This window comes from Sminthopsis crassicaudata, chromosome 2 (genome assembly GCF_048593235.1).
Source record: "Sminthopsis crassicaudata isolate SCR6 chromosome 2, ASM4859323v1, whole genome shotgun sequence".
NCBI lineage: Eukaryota > Metazoa > Chordata > Mammalia > Dasyuromorphia > Dasyuridae > Sminthopsis > Sminthopsis crassicaudata.
The window spans coordinates 675,193,723-675,218,444 of record NC_133618.1 but is presented as its reverse complement, the minus strand read 5'-3'; the positions used below and the strand labels follow the sequence as shown (position 1 = coordinate 675,218,444).

General features: G+C 44.7%; 1 protein-coding gene across 2 annotated transcripts in view; it reads left to right on the top strand.

Annotated features, from left to right (window-relative positions):
* The window catches only part of ADAM12 (ADAM metallopeptidase domain 12), a 326,616-nt gene that overhangs the window by 227,094 nt on the left and 74,800 nt on the right, over positions 1–24,722 (top strand). For both annotated transcript variants that reach the window (XM_074297152.1, XM_074297153.1), the window contains exons 7-11: positions 3,127–3,192; positions 3,794–3,865; positions 9,638–9,807; positions 12,798–12,882; positions 18,417–18,565. In XM_074297152.1, coding sequence (XP_074153253.1) covers positions 3,127–3,192; positions 3,794–3,865; positions 9,638–9,807; positions 12,798–12,882; positions 18,417–18,565 — 542 coding nt within the window. The remainder of the gene's footprint in view (positions 1–3,126; positions 3,193–3,793; positions 3,866–9,637; positions 9,808–12,797; positions 12,883–18,416; positions 18,566–24,722) is intronic.

Below are 24,722 nucleotides of genomic sequence, written 5' to 3'. Positions count from 1 at the left end.
CGCCCGATCTTTGGCGAGCCAGACTGAGATGGCCAAATGTGGAGCCCGGAAACAGCCTCCGGGTCTGTCCTCCAGGTGCCGAGGTTAGCCAGCAAGTGCAGCAGCAAGCTTGGACTTCAGCCAAGGCTGGATGAGCAGCTGCCGGGCACTGTAGTCTCCAGTCCTTAAAAATAAATATTAACATCCCATCCCAATTTCTTTTCTATGTGGTTATCTTTAATCCCATTGGGTGGAATACATGGCACGTAGTAGGCTTTCGACAAATGTTTGTTGATGGGTTATTGGGAAACAAAAATCACAAAATGAGAAGGCACCTGAAGAGAGGCTAGGCAGACCACCTGCAGTTCACCCCCAGCGAGCAGCCCTGCCCGGCTCAGAGCCGAGTTTTAAGTCTCCCGGTGGGCAATCGGGCGTGTTTCTCCTGATTTTCGTGCAAGCGCCTTTGTAAGTTGACAGGAAAGCCCTGAGGATGTGCGAAGGGCCCTCTCGGTCATCCTTAATGTGGATCCACCTGCACTGTGTGGAGCCAGTGGAGTTTCACTTGGTCTCATGAGCTCAGGAGTGAGGGGCTGGCTCCCAGTGAGCCCCCACTGAGGACAGACTGCGAGTCTGCTGTCAGGGACTGAGGGGGGGGAAGAAGCAGGCGGGCCTCAGAGGGATCACTTTGTTCTTTGGTCTTGTCACTATCTGCCAAGTCAGAAAGGAGTCGCAACCTGTACTGTGGAAGAGCTACCCAGAACCCTGAAGGACAAGCAGCATCCTTTTCTTGCCTCTCCCCGGCTGCAGATTTCCTTCTAGGAAACTCAGACTCATGAGTCAGCACATGTGGGCAGCTGGAGGAGCCCGCCCAGGACACAAGCCGTTTCGTTAAAAGTTTGGACGATCCTGCGCTAGTGGGAATTGTTATTTTTTAGCAACAACAACCGGCAACGTTTCCCTCGGGGCTCTGTGATGGGAACTCTGATTGGAATCTCCGCTCGGTCGTTTGTCTTCCTTTTGTCTCAGGGAGTCGTGATTACATTGGGCCAGTTTTCGATGGGAAACGGAGTATCTGGTTCAAGTCACAAACCCCAAGCCCTGGGTCTGAGATCCCACACGGAGCTGGACCCGCATTTCCTTCCCAGGATTTGGTGACTGAACAGATGCTCCGTGTGGGGCTTTCAAGGAGGGGATTGAGACCACCCTCCGAGAGCAGCGTTCCTGGAGTCACCTTTGGGATTCCTTAAGGAGGCAGAGAGTCTTAGATTCAGTTGGTAAATCCTCGATTCAAACTGATCCAACGAGTATTTATTAAGCTTTTACTGGGTGACGGGCACTGACTGGATGCTGATGATATAAAGAAAAAAAATGAGAGTCTCAAGAAGTTTAGATCAATCCATCAAACAATTAATGAACAATTTAGCACCTTTGTTTTTCTAGGCATAAAAGCAATCCAGTCCCTGCCCTCACAGAGTTTCCACTCTACTGGTTTCAAAGACACTAAGTCGGGGGCAGTCAGGTTGCCCCTTGGCGTCCTGAGCTCGATCTCACCCTAACTCCAGTGTGTTCACTTCTACTTCTTACCCATGTGCTCTGCCCAGCTGGGTAGTGTAGTGGGTAGAATGCTGACCCTGGAGTCAGGAGGACCTGAATTCAAATGCAGCCCCAGATGTGTGACCCTTATCAAGTCACTTAACCCTATTTGCTTCAGTTTCCTCAAAGAGAGTTATGAAGAACTGGGCATGACTGAACAACTTCCCAAACATAAAAAAGGCCCTTTCTGACCTTGAGAGGTAAAAGTGAGGAGAGAGGACAACGCAGACCTTGGACCCGCTTTTCTCTCACTTGTTTCCTGTTGTTCTGTCTGCATCTCTCCAGCTAAGGAGCATCCCTATTCCTGAGCTTGCCCTTTGTCCTCTAGTGAGCGTAATAACTCTGTCTCCAATCCTTCCTTCTGGACTCCAGAATAAAACTTGCCTCAAATCTGTTCTCCCTCCATGAATCCTCCCGAGTTTTACAAGATATAGTAAGATATAAAGATCCAGAGATCCTGGGTTCAAATCCTGACTTTGTTCCTGGGACTTTGGAAAAATTACTTTATGGGCCTCAGTTCCCTTATCTACAAAACAAGGCTATTGAAGCAGATGTTTTCTAAGGTTCTATCTTGCTTTAAAGTTATAAATTTTGCCTGATAAAATTAATTCTTCCCCCAAAGAGGTTACATCTTGGTAAATTTTAATTGGGTGGCTCTCAGCCACCCACAGTTTCAGAACAGGCTTCAGAAAAAGCCTCATGGCCCTTCCCCTGATTCTGTCTGTAACTTCGTTGGGAACAGGCCCCCAGATGACCTATGCGGGGCCTCTCAGCCCTAAGAAACTTAAATAAATCTTCTACCATCTGCATGGCCATGCCCTGTACCATGACAAAAATTAAATCGTTCCTGCCCTCAGGGAGCTTATACTCCATTGAGTGAGAAATGTTATGCAGTATATACTCCCATTGCCTTGGTTTCCTGGCTGATGATGATGATGATAATGATGATGATGATGATGATGATGATGATGATGATGATAATGATGTTGATGAAGATGACCAGCTTTTCCACAGCAGGTCTGCAAATCACTTGACACATTTTATTTCCTTTGCTTCTCCCAACAACAGAGTAAGGTAGGTGCTGTTATTATTCCCACTTTACAGTTGAGGAAACTGAACTAAAAAGGTCTAACTTGCTCAGGATCACACAGCTAGTAAATACCTTAAGTAGGGCAAATTCGAAGCTGTGTCCTCCCGACTCCAGGCTTGGTGCTCATTGCTCATTCTGGGGAAGTCGTCCTAAGCAGAAGCTCTCGTGATGCTATAATCTCCTCAAATAAGAAGCGGGGCTCCTCAAGCCCAGAAGAAGATTTAAGAAAGGTTCCTTCCATGGACAATGTAGTGAGATGGGAGAGGGGGGTTCTTGAATGTACATATTTGTTCAAAGGATTTTGCTTTCCTTTATTTATTTCTTTTGCAATGGGACATAGAGAGGAAATAGAGAAAAAACAGATTTTTTTTTTGGTTCATTAAAAAAATCAACCTCAAAATCAATAACTAAAAGGAGGGAGTAAGGGTTTTTTTTTTAATTTAATTTATTTTATATTTTGGCAGCGCAAACGGGAGACATTAAAGACAGCAAAGTATGTGGAGCTTGTGATTGTAGCGGACAATCGCGAGGTAAGTTCATGGCCAAAGTTCCATGGGGACATTAGAGAAGGGGATCTGGGGCACATGGTTGCTTTAGGTTATTTCATTCTCTCCCAACAGTTGAAAGGCATTAACAACAACACATCAAACACTCGTCTAGACATAGCACCAAGGACAGCAGGAAAATTTCTTCAGTGACTGTAATCTCTCTTTGGGTTCCATTATTTAAGAAAAATGACTTGGAAGTTGATAGCTGATGCAAGCTTAATTCTCATTGCATTCTATGAAGAAGTTAATTCTAAAGAAGTAGGGAGGGCAGCTAGATGGTGCAGTAGATAGAGCACCGACCCTGAAGTCAGAAGGACCTGAGTTCAAATCTAGACCTAGCTGTGTGACCCTGGGCAAGTCACTTAACCCTAATTGCTTCTGGAAAAAAAAATTAAAAAAGAAGTAGAGGAAAAAATAAAGAAGTAGGGAAAGGGTTCCTTCAGTGGCATAATGACCTCTCTCCTCAACTTCCTAAGTGATTCCTGTCCATGCCGTCCTCTGAATCCATGTTCATGACTCCGGAATCCGACAGGACACTTTAATTATTCGTATTGCTAACATTGACTCTGCTCTTTAAATTCAGTTTCAGAGGCAAGGAAAGGATGTGGAGAAAGTGAAGCAGCGTTTAATAGAGATTGCCAATCATGTGGATAAGGTGAGTCCTTGATATAATTAGCTCTTGGAAATTATATAAATGTTTGAGGATGAGCTTGAGCTGATTCAGTGCTTTTCCTGTCATTAAGAAGATGAGCATTTTGCTTCCTCACTCCAAAGTCTGTAACCCTGATGAATAACCAAAGCCATTCTACTGTCCTAGGAGGATGCGAGACCCCTTTAGTCCATTATTTAATTCACCCACATCGACCCATCGATAGTAGGAACCGTGGGGTGGCCGCCCCTTACGAAAAGTCCGTTTCATCACAGTGGAAATGTGCTAAAGTAGGAAGAAGGCTGGATCTGGAGTTAGGAGAACATGAAGTATTTGGGGACTTTCAATTAGAAAACTATGGTCTAGCTTCATTTAACCACTTTCCATCTACTGATCTTACATTTCAAAATGCCCTGCAGGGTGGAACGAGGCAGTCCTTTAGAGAATTTACAACTTGTCCACCAGAAAATTGAAAAAGACTGGAAACTGCTGGAAGCTCAATGCTGGTTCTGGGGTACACGTTAGCTATTTTATGCAAAGTAGCTCTTACATGGAGCAAAATAAGCTCATTAGGAATGAGCAAACTGATTTGTTGGCTTTAATGGGAATAAAAAGAAAAATAGTCAATAGATAGTTGTGAGAATTTTTTAAAATCATTTATCTGTAATTACCTTAGGAACACAAGAAAAGATGTATTATTTTATGTCCTCATAAATGTTAACATGGGAATCTTGGGTAAAACCTGAAACTAATCTCCTTATCAGATAAGACAGCAGACATGACTGCATCCTGAACTCAGCCTAACTGCTAATCTGCTCAAAGAAGCAAGGAATGTCAGGGGAGGGAAAGAGAGGGACACATTTTCTGAAAAGGTCGTGGGAAGGGGGATGCCAGGCTGAACTTTTGGAGCCGTACATTCCTCCCAAATTCAAACCCAATCAAAGCCTCAAGAATTCTGGCCTTAAGATAAGCTGGAAGAGGCCTGGGAAGTAAACTCTGAGTTAGCTAAAGCCAGATGGCTGATATCTCTTACCTAGGTGCTTTATTTTTAAGAACATTATTCTTCATTGTGTCCAACATAGGTTTATACGAGAGAAATCGCAAGTGGAGATTGATTAGCAGTGTGTGATGCTGTTGGAATTCACCTTTTCTGTGAAATGTCACAGGACGCAGGGGATAGAGTGCTGGCTGTGGAGGCAGAGGGAAATAGATTTAAATGGGACTGATTTTGATTAGTTTTGGGCCCTTAGCAGGTCACTTAATTTCCCTGGGCCTTATATATGGGTTATAGATGGACTTTGTCTTCTCATATTTTTTTTTATTATAGCTTTTTATATACAAAACATAAGCATGGGTAATTTTCCAACATTGACCCTTGAAAAAACTTCTGTTCCAACTTTTCCCCTCCTTCCTCCCACCCCCTCCCCTAGATGGCTGGTAGACCAATACGTGTTAAATATGTTAAAGTATATGCTAAATACAATATATGTGTACATATTTATACAGTTCTCTTGCTGCACAAGAAAAATCTCATATGCTTTTTGATAAAAACTAGTATTCAATTGTTGGTGGAGTTGTGAATGGCTCCAACCATTCTGGAGAATGATTTGGAACTATGCTGAAAAATGTATCAAACTGTTCATACCCTTTGACCCAGCAGTGTTACTACTGGGCTTATATCCCAAAGAGATCTTCAAGGAGGGAAAGGGGCCTGTATGTGCAAGAATGTTTGTGGCAGCCCTCTTTGTAGTGGCCAGAAACTGGAAACTGAGTGGATGTACATCAGTTGGAGAATGGCTGAATAAATTGTGGTATATGAAGGTTATGGAATATTATTGTTCTGTAAGAAATGACCAGCGGGATGAATACAGAGAGGCCTGGAGAGACTTACATCAACTGATGCTGAGTGAAATGAGCAGAACCAGGAGATCATTGTACCTGGCAACAAGAAAATTATACAATGATCAGTTCTGATGCACGGGGGTCTCTTTAAGAAGGAGGTGATTCAGACCCGTTCCAATGATCTTGTGATGGAGAGAGCCAGAGAGAGGCCTGTGGGAACTGAGGGTGGAGCACAACAGAGCATTCTCACTCTTTGTTGTTGTTCACTTGCATTTTGTTTTCTTACTTGTTTTCTTTCCTTTTTGACCTGATTTTTCTTGGGCAATGAGAGAATTATATAACTATGTTGACACATATTGGATTTAACTTGTATAACATATACTAGATTGCTTGCCATCTAGGGGAGGGGGGGGGAAGGAGAGGAAAATCTGAAACATAAAGCTATGTAAGGGTCAATGTTGTCAAATTATCCGTGCATATGTTTTGAAAATAAAAAAAGCTTAAAAAAAACCTAGTATTACTGATTCTCTCAATTATCCGCACCTGAAGAACATCTGTCAGCGACGCCTATGTGGAATCGGCGGCATTCACTTCCTGGATGCTACCCAAAGGGTAGGGCTGTGACTAGCATCAGTCTACAACAGACTTCTTAGACATCAAGTTGATGAGTTCCCCGAGCAGCGTCTGGGAATTCGTGGCTCAGGCTCCAGCTCGTTGATGTCATGCTGATAACGAGAATCTTCAAATCCTCCCAATTGTCCCAATGTTTTCGTTTCCATGTGGGGTTCTTCTTCGCTTCCCAGCCTGAAGGGTTCATCTCAAGCAGCCAGCCACTTCTTGGGCCCGGCCTCCAGGCGACGGCAATGCAGCGGCTGGACAATCCTTCCCAGCTGCCCGGATGCCGCGCCAGTCTCGGGACAGCCAGAACCCGGAGCCCAGTTAGGACGCCTTCATGAGCTTCAGCGGGGGGTGACAGCAATGCCAGCTTTTCCTCACAAGCAGCTCTGCTAAGATGGATAGGACTTTAAGGCTGACAAAGTGGGTTCCATTCATTCTGTCCTTGGGAGCAGATCCCAGCAGGGGAAGAATGGCCTGGAGGCAGCTTGCTGACCAATTTTTCCATCGGTCCAGAAAGGGAATTGGACTGTTGCGGAGGTCTCCAGTTTGGACCCTGACCTTAAGTCTTCTTCCCTTGTTGCATATTTGACAACTTCATGCCAAGGTGGGTTTCCAGGTCTCTCTCCAGAGGAGCTCTGATGGCTTCCCACTGCTTCTTGGAGGAGGCAACTCTCCTGTGCTGGCCATCAAGGCCCTTCCCAATCCTGTTCCTGCCTAACTTTCCCGAATAATTATGTGTTGCTCCTCCTAACGCATTCCGAGTTCCTTCCAAGTGATCTGGTCATTTTTCCCCGGCCATTTCCACCTCCATGTCCTTGGACAGACTTCAATCTCCCCCACGCCACCCCTTCCCTCCAGTGCTTTCATCTTCATCTCTTCCTTTCGGAGCCCCCCAGCTCCTTCCAAGGATGAGCCATCCTCCCTAAGTAGTTCTCCTTTATCCACAGAGATGCTAAGTTTAGATTCTAGGAAGGAGGCATGGGCACATGGAGGCGGACTGGGGAGACGTTCCCGTAGAAATGATGCTTCAAGCCTTGGACACTGAGTCAGGACACGTTGCTGAGATTTCATTGATACAGGGAACTCCCGGAGGAGGACTTTCCTTCTGCCTATGCAGGTTGGTACTTTCTCTGAGACTTAGGAGTTACCAAAGGCATGTGTCAAGGTCGCAGAAGCTAATTTGTGTCAGAGGAAGGACTTGAATCCTCATCCAAGGCCAGTGCTCCGCTCACCCTCGGCACTTGAAAGCAAGAATCTGTGAAAATTCTAAATCTCATAATTAATGTGGAAAGCTTCTGGATTTGTAACAGCTCTCCCTGTTCCCTGATAGGAACAATTAGCTCTTGACATTAATTAATCCGGACAGGACGTGGCTTCTGGGAGGCCATCCTTATCTCCCCTGCACAGAAGAGAATAGGGAAGGTGAAATCAGAATTGGATTCTGAACCTTCCTGGCCTGGAATCCCGTGCTCTGCTCTGCGTTGCCCTCGGTCACCCTGAGATGGGCGTCTTCTGAAGGAGCGAGGCCTGGAGCTGAATGAGACAGGGGGAGCGTGGCCCAGGCTGGCAAAGAAACGCGTCTGGGAGGGGGGACAAGTCTTCACTGAGAAGTAAAACAGTCCCGGTGCCGTCGGTCAGTCAGTCAGCATTTGTTAAATGTTAGCTAAGTGCGAGGGATGGGGATACAAAGAAAGGCAAAAACCCTTGGAGCCTCCTCAATGATAAAAATGCAGCAGTCGGACAAGGGGGGCCCTTCAGGGCTTTGCCCCTGCACCTACTGGGAACTCAGGTGGGCTTTTGTAAGGATTTAATGGTGTGAATGTGGAAGGGTTTTTATGTTCTGCCTCCTGACATGTGAGCGGGGGGAGGGGGGGAGAATCAGGGAGCCACTGAGATGTTCAGAGCGCCTGTGCTTCGGCCCGCCATGCGTGATGGAGAGGGCTCATGATGACGACTGGATTTAGAGAGGGCTTTGAGGTTGGAGCGACTTTGGGAGCTCATTTGATCCTGGAGGAGGGCACTAGTGCTGTTGCCGTTTTCTCACCTTGAGTGATTGCCCAGAGTCACCTGGCTCCCATCGTTCCCATGCCAGATCCGCCCTCTGACCCCTGCCTCCCAGCTGCCTTGTGGCCATCCTGGCGACGAGGCCTTCTGCACTTGGCTGGGCCGGGCATCAGACTCGGAAAGCTGGGCCAGCTCCAGGCCCGGAAAAGTTTCAGGAACTTGGCCCCCGAGCCATCGGAGGGGCACTTGGCTGGAGCTCTAATGCACCTCAGAAAAGGACACCAAGGAAGGGCAGCTTCCTCCCAAAGTCCCTCAGATCTCTGCACAAGCACTGGGAAGGACTGGGATCTGATGGCTCTTTTGCAATGGTAACTCCTGCAGTTCTTTGGAAAACATGGCTCTGGGAGCACAAAGGCATCTCAGAGCTCTCACTCCCATCTCCTCACCTCCCATTCCTTAAGTCATCATGAAGTGCAAAAGGCCATGTGTTCGTGTAACAGTGACAGGAGCCAAATACGCCGTGTTGTGCAGGTTCAGGACCCGCTGAGAAATTCTAATGTGTGCAGTGAATTCAGCAGTCCCACTTACGCACAGGGAAAGCCGTTCTTCCTTCTCTCCAAACAAACACATGATTAACCTCCACATTAGTGGCCAAAGGGTCCATCAATCTGCTCGTTGCCATTTCCCCTTCCTGGGGGCATGGACCGGGGAGCCTTTTGCTGGGCTCTAAGTCGAAGATTTTGTGCAGCGGTTTTTACTCCAGATGAAGCAAGTGCGAAGCCTCCCAAACGAGCAGCGAAACAATGAATGACTGTGACAGGAAGTTAATCCGCAGCATTTGTGCGGTGTCTATTCTGCATGGCTCAGTGCACTGTAAATATTCATTAGCTCCCAATATTCAAGGAAAAGTGGATTAAAAATGGAGAAGCAAGATGGGATCCTGCTTCCTCCGCTCCTTGATAGAGCTAGAAAGGACCTGAAAGGCCATTGAGTCCGCCCAGCCCTTCTCCTTTTGGAGAAAACCGAACTAAAGTGAGATGGTGACAATTAGTAAGTGTCAGAAGCCAGATTTGATGTGAACTCACCAAAATGAGCCAAGCCCGGCCCTGTCCACCGCACCATCTCTCCGCTCTGCTTGGCCAACTAGAGCTGTTTGGCCGAGCCGAATGAATGGTGTGGGCCAAAGCCCAGCGGAGAAGAGTTAAAAAGCGAGCAGTGGGGATGAGCGGCTTGTGGGCGAGTTGTTTTTTGTGAGTTTGCCGTGAAAGGGCATTTTCACAAACTGCAATCTAATGGCGCGTCCAATTTCTTTAGTTTTACAGACCGCTGAACATTCGGATCGTGCTGGTCGGCGTTGAAGTCTGGAATGATATCGATAAGTGCTCCATCAGTCAGGACCCGTTTACAAGCCTGCATGAATTTCTGGACTGGAGAAAGATGAAGTTGCTACCTCGTAAACCCCACGACAACGCACAGCTTGTAAGGTGAGGGGGCGGGCTTCCTTCTCTGCTTAAAGAAATAGAGTCATAAAAAAGCAATCAGACTCGGAATAATTAGCAAATCCATAATAATCTTGGAGAACAGAGTGGGAAACACGGCCCATTTTTCATAGCATCTCCTAAAGGAGCCCCCCTCCCCCCACTTCCAGCTGTTGAGACTTCCTCCCCAGCCTTTGGGAAGCAGTGTATTAGATGGGGTTCCATGTTGTCTCCTCCACTAGAAAGCCCAACTCCCTGACTGTGAGCAGAGGATTGCAGATTTGGCCTGGATGTCCACAGGCAGGCCTGGTACCTGGCACGGGGGAAGCATTTAGGAGATGCTCTAAATTGCTTTATTGCTCTGAATTTCCTTTCTGTAGAGAGATGGAAGATATCCGAGCAGAGGGCGCCTTACACGGTCATGGGAGGGAATTTTTGTTAAAAGCAGGAGAGGGATGTGAGGAGAACAGTAGAAGGAATATCCCGGAAAGACGCGTGTTAAAGGAAGAGGTGTCTAAAGCAGTTCTAAAATAGTGAAATACAAGGCAGTCTCCGTTACAGCCACAGAGCCCAAGAGCTACGAGACAAAGTGAACGCCATCCTCCAATCCTCCCATTTTACAGATAGGGAAACTGAGGCTTCAACGATTATGTGATTTGCCCCAGATTACTCAGGTAGTAAAAGGCAGGTCCAGGATTTCACTTCAGGCCCAATAACACCTAATAAAGCTCTTCCGCCTTCACCAGCCTATTATCTCATGTTTTCCAAATTCTCTTGGGTCTTAATTCCCCAAAGAGCTTTCCACGGGCACCCATCACAGTAGAACCTGTAGCATCCTGGGGTCCTGTGTTCCCTGGAGAATTTCTATGGTATCCAAGTCCTCTGCTTGTTCCCTGAAGGCACAACCAGGAGCACTGGGTAAATCTTTCCAAAGGGTGGGCTTTGGCTTAAGCCAAGGGTGATGTCCTCCTTGGGACGATCTCCTAATGACCTGGGCGGTGTCAGGAGGGGCTGATTTATTTATTCCCCAAACACACACACACACACACTCACACACCTGTAAACACACAATCACACAGACACACACATGTACATATACACTCACATGCATGTACACACACTCACACAGACACACCTGTACACACACTCACACACACCTGTACACACACACTCACACACATGTACACACTCACACAGACACACATGTACACATACACTCTCACACATGTACACACTCACACAGACACACCTGTACACACTCACATACATGTACACATACACTCACACATGTACACACACTCACACACATGTACACACAATCACTCACACAGACACACACTCACACACATATGTACACACACACACCCTTTCAATCCAAGCCAGCTATTGTGGAGCTATTGTAGAGCATTCTTTGTTTGGAATGGATTAGACCAAGTCAGTGTGCTCCCACCCCAGAGATTCTGGGGTTCTGGGGCACATCGCATCTCTGCTACAAAAGAATCTCAGAATTACCCACAGCTTTGTGTTTTTCAATATGCTAATTCCAATCAAGCTCGGCTTAAGGAATTGGACTGCATGTGTTGTAATGGCACCTTTAAAAAATAGACAAAGGTAAAAAAATAAAATAAAATAAAATAAACAAAGGTGCCCTTTGGGGTGAATACTCTTAGTTATGGGAAACAGGAAAATTCACAACTATACTAATCTCAGACACATTTAGTAAGAACCTACTGTGTGCTGGGCACTGTGCTCAACATATTCTTGTGCAGAAAATCACTAGAAGAAAAGGTGATCTTAGTCCCAGACCGTACTTGGGCCAGGATGTTGCTGCCTTTAGTAGTGGCCGTTCACTTCTCAAGTTTAAATCAGACACGACTTTGAAGTGAGTTTCAAGCTGGGCTTGGCACTAAACAGGAAGGAAAGAGCTCTGATAAGCCAGAAAACCAAGATGTGCTCTTCGAAGCGTCCTTTTCAGCTGATCTGGTCCATTCCCCAGAAGCACAGGGCCTTAGAGATGGACGAGACCAGACCATTACTTGTACTATGTGTACTATATATTGTGTGTGTATGTGTGTGTGTGTGTGTGTGTATACACACACACATACATACATACTATATACATATGTATATACTTATGCTATATATCATATATACTTATAATATGTATATATACATATATCTACTATACATCATATGTACTTATACTATATATATATCATATATGTTTATGCTATATTATATATACACACACATATATATATCTACTATGTACATTTATATATACTTATGCTATATATACCATATATACTTATGCTATATTATATATACCTACATATATATATCTACTATATATACCACATATACACTCTATGTACACCATATGTACTTATGCTATGTTATATATACACACACATATATATCTATGTACATTTATATATATACTTATGCTATATGTACCATATATATATTTATTATATATGCACACATACATAGCTACTATGCACATATTCATGCTATATATACCATATACACTTATGCTATATTATATATACACACATATATATATCTACTATACATACCACATATGCACTCTATGTACACCATATGTACTTATGCTATATTATATATATAAAATCTCCTACATATACCATATATACTTATACTATACACACCATCCCACCCGTAAGCCAGAGCCTCCTACAGAAAAGGGGCTGAGACTCTTCCTGAAGGGGAGCGCCTGCTCTGGGGCGGCTCCCCCTCATCAGAGAGAGCTCTCATTGGAGAGTTTTCTCTTTGACCCCCGCCCCTCAGTGCCTTCTGGTGCCGGCTTCTAGGTTTCCCCAGCCCTGCCTGCCCCTCTCCTTGGCCTTTCAGGGACGTCCTTGGCCAAGGACACCGTTTTAAAGACGATATAATCCAAAGTTCACAAACAACCTTTTGGATTTTAGACCAGATCTCTTTCTAGGTAAATCATTGCATTATTTTTCCTTTCCTAGTGGGGTTTACTTCCAAGGGACCACCATTGGAATGGCGCCCATCATGAGCATGTGCACAGCGGAGCAATCTGGAGGCGTCGTCATGGTAAGCACCGAGGAGCGGATCGCTCCACCGAGACGTTCCCTTTTCCCTACCATGGCAGCTTTGCAGATGTGATCATTGCTAATGGAGGCCATAAAGACTCCCCCATTGGTTTCCAAGTTTAATTATAACTCAAATTCAGATTATTCCTTGTACTTCTATCTACCCAAATCTCTTCAAAATCATTGATGACGTACAGCAATGGGAGTGAAAGAATTCCTCACGAGCCACATCTCCGAGATTCTAAGATTCTTCTGATCCAACATTCAACCGAGAGCTCTGCAGCTTTGAGGCGCGCCGAGTCCCAGGAACTGCAGCCACAACCTGATGTGCCCTTTGCCCAAGGTCTGGACAATCACAGGAACAGCCTCCGAGGATCGTAGTCTGAGGGCCGGGTTTTCCCTATTTGCCATCAAATGCCAGCAGGGCCTCTGGGCTGATGGACAATTCGCATTTGGGTCTGGGAAAGCAGATTGGAAGTTTGGTTGTAAGAAGAGAATTCTCCCACGTTTGTGTTGTATCTATGTCAGAGTCAGGTGACCTGGGGAGCCCATCGGAGCCCTGTTTTCTCTGACTTAGGGAGCAGAGAGGTTTGACGGGCTGCCCACCGGGGAGTGCCGCCCAGGCCTAGCAAAGGAGGAGTGTGGCCCAGGCCCAGGCCTGGGCTTGGTCGGATATTTAGCACTCTAAGAAATACTCTCAGCCTGGCTTCCTGTCTCCATTAAAGAAGCAAAGTCTCACTCTTCCAGAAACCTTTCAAAGATCTCACCACATTCGGAAGGAGAGTGTTTCAGAAGATGCCGCCGTGCACCAGGGGGTAAAGGGCTGTTGTCCATAGTCCAGGAACTCCTCCTCACGTTTTTATTCCCTAAGTCATCTTCCTCCTGAGCCTACAGGACAGACTTTTCCCATCTGCCGTGGGCCGCGATTAGAACTTACTGTAGACACACCTCTCACAGCCGGATGAATGGGGTTCACAACCAGCCTCAGACCTCACAAAATCACTTCAGTGAGTGAATAATCATTCATAGAGTGCCAGGCACCGGGCAAAGCCCTGGGGGTGCAAAAAAGTCTAAGTTCTGGTCCTCAGATCCCGTCTTTGTGAGATGCCCCCCCCCCAGGCAATGGGGGGTAAGTGACTTGCCCAGGGTCACACAGCCAGGAAGTGTTAAGTGTCTGAGGCCAGATTTGAACTCCTGACATCAGGGCTGGTCTCTATCCCCTGTGCCACCTAGTGCCCCCTTTGTGAGATTGCTTTGGACTCAGAGACCTTTCTTGCTAAAGAAGCATGGAAGGACATGGCTGCTATATGTGATGCTCTGGGGACCAGGCTAATTTCTAGTCAGCCCCGCACGGCATCTTTCATATGGCAGAGCCTGTGGAATTTTAAAGAGGGGAGAAATTCCTCATCTGTGACTCCATGACAATTCGTTATTGACTTTACAATCTACTAAAGTTAATTTGTGAGTGTGTGTGTGTGTGTGTGTGTCTGAGTGTGTGTGTGTATGTGTGTGTGTGTGTGTGTGTGTGTGTGTGTGTGTGTGAAATGCCTGAAATCAAATCCTCATTCTCCACAAAGTCACCCTCTGCCTCGACAATTAAAATCTCCCAAGATAATCCCCGACTATTAATGGGGCTGTTTTGACACTTGTCACTTAGTCTGTCTTCAAACACTCTCCCTCAAGTTTCCTTCTCCAAAAAGCTGCAGACAAGTGTGATCACAATAGCGGCGGCAGCATAATTAAAGGGATTCCGCCACAAAGGATATTGTGGGACAAGATTCTTGCTCCAAAGATCCCACTTAGTGAGCGGAAGATCTATTCTGCTCATTCAGCAGCCGACATCAACAAAGAGATGCTCTTTGAAGCCTTCAGAGGCTAAGGCACTTTGGGGGCCATGCTCTGGGAAATACAAGCAAGCCTGGAATCTTGACATGTGCAAGAGAGGAGCACAGGCTGGGCAAAGCACCCGGACCTGCCTATTCCTCCTGCCTTTATGACTTAAAAAATAAATTAAAATGATTTGCAGCCTTAAAATTGATGTCCCCCCATATAGTCAAGGCCTAAAAGAAGTCCCAGAGCAAGCCAGGGAGAATTTTGCTAGAAGTCCAAGGCATCCTCCTGAGCCTCTGGTCTTCCATTTATTGGTTGGTGGAATGCTCAGGTGACCTCTTGGGACCTTGCTCTAGCTTCCCAAAGCCCCGGCCCTTTGCGATATTTGAACTCACTTGATTTTGGTTATTAACAAATGTCATGCACAAGATAGTTACCTAAAAGATGAATATTTGTTAAGCACCTACTATGTGCCAAACCCTGGGACTTTAGGGGTGACAGAGATAAAAGTTACACCGTCCCTGTCCCCAGAGGAGTTTAACTGGTGAATAAAACATTTCTTTTGCTTCTTCTGAAAGAGACATTCAATTTATTTTTATTTTTTATTAATTTTATAATTATAACATTTTTTGACAGTACATATGCATAGGTAAAAATTTTTTTTACAACATTATCCCTTGTATTCCCTTCTGTTCCGAGTTTTTCCCCTCCTTCCCTCCACCCCCTCCCCTAGATGGCAGGCATTCCCATACATATTAAATATCTTATAGTATATCCTAGGGACAACATATATGTGCAGAACCGAACCGAATTTTGTTGTTGTTGTTGTTGCAAAGGAAGAATTGTATCCTGAAGGTAAAAATAATCTGGGAAGAAAAACAAAAAAAAAATGCTCACAGTTTACACTCATTTCCCAGTGTTCCTTTTCTGGGTGTAGCTGATTCTGTCCATCCTTGATCAATTGAAACTGGATTAGCCTTTCTCTATGTTGAAGATTTCCACTTCCATCAGAATCCATCCTCATACAGTATCGTTGTTGAAGTGTACAGTGATCTCCTGGTTCTGCTCGTTTCACTCAGCATCAGTTGATGTAAGAGAGACATTCAATTTAAAATCAGACATGGAGCTAACTCCTCCCCCATGTGCTCTTCGGATGCATTGTGGCAGCAAGATGGCAGCTCTTGGAGCTGATTTGTTTGGATTGGCAAGCTCTTTACACTATCCTCTCACTTGAATCTCACAACAGCCCTGGAAGGTAAATGCCATTTCCATCCCGATTTTACGGAGGAGGACAGTGAGACCGGGAGACTTTTCCAGGATCATGCAGCTAAGTGTCCAAGGTGGGATTTGAACTTGGGCCTTCCTAACTCCAGTCCTACATACACTCCGCCCATCACAATGCCGCCAAACAGCAGAGAATGGAGAGTGTAAGGAGCTCCTCGTGTGCAGAACCGCTAGTTTGATGTTAGAAGCAGAGTTTTGTCCATGGAAATGGAGCGCCAAGTGACACTTGACCCTCTGCTTTGCTGATGTACCCTAAGAACCATTGGGCTTTCCTGACAGCTCCTTTCTGCTCCCTGTGACTCCCCCCGACCCAACATCTCACAGTCCCCATGGGTCAGCCCAGGGGTCTCTGACTCCAAAGCAGGATCACTTGTCTCTTAGATACTACAGACTCCTCCCTCTCAGCATCCAGAGTTTCCTTGGTATTAGGAACTCCCAGTGTGGACACTCTTTCTACCAACGCAGACCAGAACCTACAACTTGAGCCTTTCAGAACTGCCAACTCCACTTAAACCCAAGGCTCTAATCTGGTCTCTACCCACTGTGTTACATTGCCTCTTATTATGGAAATAACGGCCCCCATTGGAAGTTCATCTAAACCCCCAGACATTGTGTAATCTCAGGGTCCCAGAAGGAGACGCTGTCCTTATTAAGGGCAAATTCCTTGAGTCTCCTCCAAGAACGGATCCCTGCAGACTTCCACACGCTCCAATTGCTCACGCTCTCCTCTCGTGGGCCTTTTGTTCTGGAGAACTGATTTCTGCTCTGTTCATAAGGTTCTCTTCAGCAGAAAACTCTCCAATCTAAACAGAGCGATTTCCCAGGGTCTTCATCAGGTCTCCAGGTAACTGTGCTCTTCCCATGCTGTTCCTTTCTCCCGCCAGGGAAGGGTGGGAGGTTCTCGTTGGTCCATGGCTCTTCCTCGCTCCACTTAGAAGCCGCGGCTCAATGAGGGATTCCCACTGACAACTGATAAAGAGAGGGAAGAGATCTCTTGGGTGCCCTCTTGTTTAAGAGAAACCAAGCAAGAGTTTTAATTGTAAAGACAATCTAGTTTTCTCTTAGAGAAAAGCATCCGCTTCCTGAGCCTGAATCAGGAAGATCTGAATTCAAATCCAATTTTACTTACTAGCTCAGACACTGTCAGCCTCTGTTTGCCTCAATAAACATGGATAATAAAAATTTACCTCCCATGGGTTTATGAAGCTAGCAACAGAAGACATTGGCACAGCATCTAGCACACAGTAGGTACTCTATAACTAGTTATTTCCTCCTCCTTGTCCTGCCTCTCCCAGCCCTGACCAGGATCTTGTCACAATTTCCTTTCTCTTCTGGGAACACAAAATGTCCTCTCATCGAGGACCATCTGTCCATGACAATCTCAGAATTAATGGGTCAAGAGCAAAGGATTGCAATAATCCAGAAGTCAGAATATTGCTCTTTGAGGCTATTTGTAAATCACGTTTAATAATTAACAAGCTATCGCTGACCCAGTTTAGTTTAACTGAATCCTAACCTCCTCGTGTTGATTTTTAGCTCCCATGGAAAGAAATCCGGTTCTCTGTTAATAACGGTGTCTCCAAACTGCCGTTACCAAATGGTGAAATAACCAATTTCCCTGCCACGTGGAGAGTCCAGGAGCAGAAATCCCAAATTCAGAGGCCACTGTCCATTTTCACCCTCTCCCTCCTCAGTCCCAGGCTCAGCAGCCAATCAGACCTAACTCCGTTCCCTCCAGTATCTATGAGAACTTTTAGAATAATCCTCCCACCACCATTTATCCTGAATTGTTCTGACTGATCGAAAGTCATCTGGAATTGGCAGGCACGAGCACTCTGGGCAGCTCCTGCTCACTTGCCATAACTCCCTTAATCTATCCTTCCATCCTCACGCGCTCTCTTGTCTGATTCCAGCATCTCTTTTTCAGAGTTTCAGCCCTCTACATCTCCCGCTTTTTTTTTTGTTTTAGAACACAGGGGCTCACGCCCTCCCTGACTTCTCAGTGAAGGGGCTGAAATATATATATAGAATCTATATACAGAAAAGCTAATCCAAGGCTGAGACACTGTGTCAGCCCACTCAAAGAACACGAGCCCCCACCAATGTGCTTCCTCTTTCTATCATCCAAAAGACACATGAGTTCCAAACAAAAGATTTAATCAAATAGCATAATAAAGACACAAGGGAAGAGTCCAGTCCGCCCTAACACGGGAACATGGGAAGCCTTTACAGGTCAGACATTGTTAGTAGGGAGGGGAAACAAGAAGAGAATGTGTGACTATTGTCTCCATACGTGAAAGGAAGAGTCTTCTGACTAAAAAGCAATGGAAGCGCCCTAAAAGATCACGTGCTTTGGCCAAGAGTTCATGGAGGTTCGGCGTGACCAATAGGAGTCAGCTCTGTCTTTCTTCTCTCTTTGAGGATCACTCCGACAGTCCTCTCGGCGCAGCCGTCACCCTGGCCCACGAGCTCGGTCACAACCTGGGGATGAATCACGATACCCTGGAGCGAGGCTGTCACTGTCAGGCGATGACCGATAAAGGAGGCTGCATCATGAACCCGTCCACGGGGTGAGTAAACGCAATGCCGCTTTCTGCCCCGGCTTCCCAGCTTCCCGATGCGGGATTTCTCCTGTGAAACATTCGTGCAGAAGGTTGTTTTGATTTTTTCAGACCATGGAAACTTGGAAAACTAACTTTTTTTTCCTCAAGTAAAATATTAAAATAATCTAGGCAGCTTGAGGTGCACAGAGCACTTGGCCTTGGGTCAAGTAAATGAGTTCAAATCCAGCTTCAGACACAGACTAACTGGACTTAAGCTCAGTTTGCCTCAGTTTCTCCAGCGGTAAAATGGGGATAATAATGGCATCTATCTCACAAGGTTGTTGTGAGGGTCCAGTGAGATAATTAGTGTAAAAAGTCAGCATAGGGCCTGTGCCTGGTATGTACTAAATTCTACAGAAATTCTATAGAAATGTTAGTTGACATTTGATCATTACTGTTATTATTTTTTCCTGAGGCTGGAGTTAAGTGACTTGCCCAGGGTCACACAGCCAGGAAGTGTTAAGTGTCTGAGATCATATTTGAACTCGGGTCCTTCTGACTTCAGGGCTGGTGCTCTACCCACTGCGCCACTCCGCTGCCCCGATCATCACCATTATTGCTATTATCCTCTGGGAGGGTCGTGCAAACTGAAATGTTTCTTCTCGGAGAAGAATGGCACACTTGTTCTTGTTGTTATTTAGAAAGCTGAGATTATAACCTAATTCAAACATATGTTTTAGATTTGATCTGTAACCGAATCATAGAATCATAAAGATGGAAGGGAACTTGGAGACCGTCCAACCAGGCTTCCCACCCACTACAAGAATCCTTTACTTTCATCCACAAGAGAGACTCCTTTAGCTTTTGCCTGAATTCTACCTGACATGGGGGGCTCTGTCCTTCACTGGGTCCAGGACATCCTTACACCTTCTCAGGCTGGGGGAGAGGGCATCCCAGGGAGGAGGATCACTACCTCAGCCTCATCCAGTTCTGGGCGCCTCGGTCAGGAAGGAGGCCGGTAAGCTGGGGGGCTTCCAGAGGCAAGCTAGCACGGGGGGGAGCCCTTGAGATTATGCTGACTGGGGGGATGGGCAGCCAGGCAGTGACCAGGAGAAGGGAAGACTGTGTTCAGAGCCTGGACCTTTTTCCGAGTGGTTGACAGGCTGCTGTGTGTCTGAAGGCTCAGCTCGGCTCTGTTTGGCCTCAGGTGGCAGAGCTGGACACTGGGGGGGGGGTCCCTACTTCTGTCAGAGGTCAGGAGGGAGTCCCAATGCAATGAGCCATGAACGTTTAAGGAAGATGCCTTTTATTTGATTTTAAGTTTTCAAACCTTCCTCACTGGTTTGGTGGGGCCCCCATGGGCCTCCCATCACCCTCCGGGGGAAGGTCGCCTTCTGCTCTTCTACCTTTGCCTCACGGCTGTGATCTGCCAGTGGGTCCTCAAGGGAAGGGAAGGTCCTTTGCCTTTCTTTAGGCACAGGGCCTGGCACATAGTAGGCACTTAACAACTGTGAATTGGTTGATCCCTCTAAGGCCATCCTGGAGAAAAAGGTGCTGGCTTCTGGGGAAGCTTAGGGTCTTGTATTGGGAAGACGTGGATAAAAGTCATCAAACTGCCTGAGAATTCCCAACCCCGCCGGTGGCGTGAGTTCATTCTCAGCACTTTTCCCCTTGCTGAGCTCACACTTTTCTGCATCGTTTTTACTTAGTTGCTCATTTACTATTCCTTCCTTCGTGCTCTAAGGGCAGCAGTTTAACTTTGCCTCTTTGGGAAGTTCACAAGGAGGTGGCTGAATTAATCACAGAAGTTCAAAGAGACATGAAGGGCAGGCCACCCTGCCCGCTCCCGTGCCAGCTGTTCCTCCCCCATACTCCTGTGGTCCCGCTTTGCCTCCTCTCTCCTTGTGAGAGGAGAGGGCGCAGGATTCTGCTTCCACAGGAAAGCGCCCGGCACGGCTCCGATCACGGGCTGCCCTCTCAGTCGAGGGGTGGGAGCCTGGGCTCTCATGGGCCCAGCCAGTGGAGAGCTAGCGCTGGCACATCCTGCCTCCCAGACCAGGAGGGGAAGGAAAGCGGTTACTGGCATTGACAGCAGGGCCCCCGCTCCCCCTCAGGTCTGCCAGGACTGTGCCACATTGGGCAAGTGTCTCTCAGAGCCTCGATTTCCCAGAACTGGGTTGGATGGCCCCTCTCAGATGCCGCTTCTTCCCACGTCTGCCATGTGTAATCCTCCAGCCGTTGTTCTCACTCCTTCCTACCTATGCACAAATGAAGATGTCAAGTATGAGCTCTGAACAGATATATCATCGTCCAAGGACCCATTTCCCCTCATCGGGAAGGGACTCGGTCAAGTCAAGTCCACAGACATTTATTAACTACCCACTCTGTGCCCGGCACTCTGCGAGGTGCCAGGAATGCCAGGAGAAGAATGGAAGTCTAGTTTTGTTTCCAAGAAACTTCCATTCTACTATAACACATAGTCAGAAAAAGGCGAATTCGAGGGGGGAGAGAGAGCACCAATAAGTAAGAAGATCAAAGTGTTGTGGAAGAGGTCCCAAAGGAGGGATTTCTAACCAGTAGAATAGAGGGGGAAGGGCGTCCTTGTTACGAGGAAGAGCTATACAAAGGCAGGTGGGAAATGGAAGGCCAGGGTACAGCAAGGAAGAGGTTGGGGGGGCTGGAAAATTCAAGAAGGGGAATAAAGGAAAAGTTGGTTGGAAAGAGATAATGGAAGGATTTCATTAAAAGACTGAGGACTTTGGATTTTATTCCAGAGATTATTTTTCACATTATTTGTTTTTAATTCATGGAATAAAACAAGTATTTCCATAACATGGTACAATACAAAATATGATTGTATATGAAACTGCAAATCTTTTATGTACAACTTGCTATTCCTTTGAAATATATAAAGAAATTATCATGTAATTTTCTTTTTTTCTTTTTCCCCTTCCCTCTCCTCACCCTAGAGATGGCTATCATTAGACACAAATAGTTGTGTGTATGTATGTATATACATGTATATACACACATATATACATATAATTTTCAGTTCTTTCTTATATGCAGCTAGCATCTTTCTTCATATGTCTTTTACAGTTCATTTGGATACTTATAATAGTCCAAATGACTTATTTACTCAAAGTTATTTTGGGAGGGAGGAAATTAGATCACCAACATCAAAGTCACTTCTGATGCTGGGATTGTTTTTAATTTTCAATAGAATTTTATTTTTCCAAATACATGTTAAGATAGGTTTCAACATTTATTTTTTATAAAACTTTATATTCCAAATTTTTCTCCCTCCCTCCCTTACCTCCCTTTTCCCCAAGACAGCAAGTGATCTGATATAGTTTAATTACATGCAATTCTCAAAGTCATTCTTCAAACAATATTGCTATTACTTTATACAATATTCTCTTAGTTCTATTCATTTCACTCTTTGTTATTTTATGTTTCTCTAATATCATTAAGCTCATCATTTTTTAAATTATTTAATTATAGTTTTTATTTACCAGATATGTGCATAGGTAATTTTTCAACAATGACAATTGCCGAACCTTTTGTTCTAATTTTCCCCTCCTATCCCCCCCTAGATGGCAGGTTGATCATACATGTTAAATATGTTAAAGTATAAATTAAGTACAATATATGTATACTTGTCCAAACAGTTGTTTTGCTGTACAAAAAGAATAGGACTTTGAAGCTCACCATTTCTTATAGCACAATGGTCTTCCTTCGATCATATACCACAACTTGCTCAGCCATTCCCATCCTGATAATTTTCAGTTCTTTGCCACCATAGAGTTGCTCTAAACATCTTAGAATGCATATGTTCTTTTTCTTTTTTATTTAATCATCTTTTGAAATAGACCTAATGGATCTGCTGGGTTAAAGGGTATGTGTGTGGTTGAATAATCCTTTTGGACATAATTCCAGATCAGGCTCCAAAATGCTTAGAGCAGTTCAGAATTCCATCAACAGTGAGTTGGTGTCTCAATTTTTCCATGTCCTCTCCAACATTTGTTGCTTTTCTCATCAATTATTTTAGCCAACCTGGTAGGTATAAAATGATATCTCAAAGTTGTTTTAATTTGTATTTTTCTTATCAAGAGGGATTTAGAGCATATTTTCATACAACTATAGTTTGTTGTGATTTCTTCATTGGACTATTTATCTTTTGATCATTTATCAATTGGGGAAGGACTCATTCTTTCTTATATGTTTGACAAAGTTCTTTATTTTAGATGTGTGACCTTTATCTGATAAGCCATCTATTATTTCCCCTTATTTTCTGTTTTCCTTAAAATCTTGGATATATTTGTTTTGTTTGTACAAAACCTTTTTGATTTAATACGATCGAGATTATCTATTTTATACCTAACAGTTCTCTCTCTTATTTATTCATAAATTGTTTTCTTATCCATAAATCTTAGAAGTAATAGGCTTAATATTACATTGGAAATCCTAGCAATAAGAGAAGAAAAAGAAATAGAAAAAACCTGAATAGAGAATGAGGTAATAAAGCTATCTCTTTTGCAGATGATATAATGATATACTTGGAAAATCCCTAAGCTTCTACTAATAAGTTAGTCAAAACCACTAATTTTAGTAAGGTAGGAGGATATAAAGTAAATCCACATAAATCATCAGCATTCCTATATATCATCAAAAAAAACCCTGCAGATACCCCATTTAAAATATTTCTAGATATTATAAAATACCTAGGCATATACCTGCCAAAACAAACTCAGTAACTATGTAAACAAAATTATTATTTTAAAAAACCTTGCATACAAATAAAACCATACTTAGATAAGTGAAGAAATATTCATTGTTTATGAATAGGCAGGCCAATATAATAAAAATGACAATTTTACCTAAACTAATTTATATATTCAATGCCATCCTGATTAAATTATCCAAAAATTATTTTACCAAATTAAAAAATAATAATAACAAAATGTATTTGAAAGAACAAAAAAGTCAAGAATAACAAAAGAAATAACAAAAACATATAAAGGAAGGAGATTTAGCAGTATCAGATCTCAAACTGTTATAAGATAGCAATTATCAAAACTCTCTGGTACTTGAAAAGTCGATCAATAGAAGAGAGTGAACATACAATTTACAGCAACAAATAAATGTAAGAATCTTGTATTTGACAAGTGTAAAGACTTAAGACCTGGGGTTAAAAATTCATTATTCAGTAAACATTATTGGGAAAACTGGACAGCAATATGACAGAAACTGGATATATATACCAATATCTTAGCAAGATAAGGTCAAAATGGATACATGATGTAGACATAAAGAGAAATATTACAAGAAAGTTGGAAGATCATGGAGCATATTGCTTATAAGAGATTGCTTAAATTTTTTGAGAGGAATGCTATGCTTCAGGAAAATTTTTCAGGAAAAAAAAAACACAATTGAAAGCAGGGAAACCAAGGGACTACGCTCCTTCAGTCATTCAGATGGAAGGGAATGAGTTAGGGTGAATAGAGAGAAGCCGGCCAATAGGACAGATGTTGTGGCTGCAGTTTGGGTGTAAGTTGTGGCTACACGGCCAGACTTGCCAAATAATGAGATCAAGAGGGAGGGGAGACTGAAGATCAAGGATGGCTCTCAAGGTGTCAACCTGGATGACTGGGAGAATGCTGAGCCCTCAACAAACAGCAAAACTGGGGGGGAAGGAGTAGGCTTAGAAGGGAAGATAGCAAGTCTTTGAAGCTTCCATCCCAGTGGAGCTGTCCAGCAGACAAGACTCAGTTGAAGAGAAAGCCAGCTTGATAGAGATCATTGAACCCATGTGAGCTGATGAGATGGATTCCCAAGAGGCAAAGATTTGAGGGGGAAGAGGGCCCAGGACAGATCTTGTGGGGATACCCATAGCTGGGGGTCAGGATGTGAAACTATGAAGAAATGGTCACTGGTCTGATCAAAGAGGGGAATGAGGGCTCCATGTGGTGTCACATGTCTATTGGCTCTGCTACTGGGGGAGGAGGAAGGACTGAGACTTATAGATCAGGTGAATTGGAGAATTTTGAGCCACAATGGGGGTTAAGGTGATTGGGAACCTGCATTAATCCTAGCAACTTATGGTGAGGCTCTGAGACCAAGGGGCCACAGGAGCAAACCAGCCCACTCAGAAACTGAGCAGGTCCAAGATCCCTTCCTAATC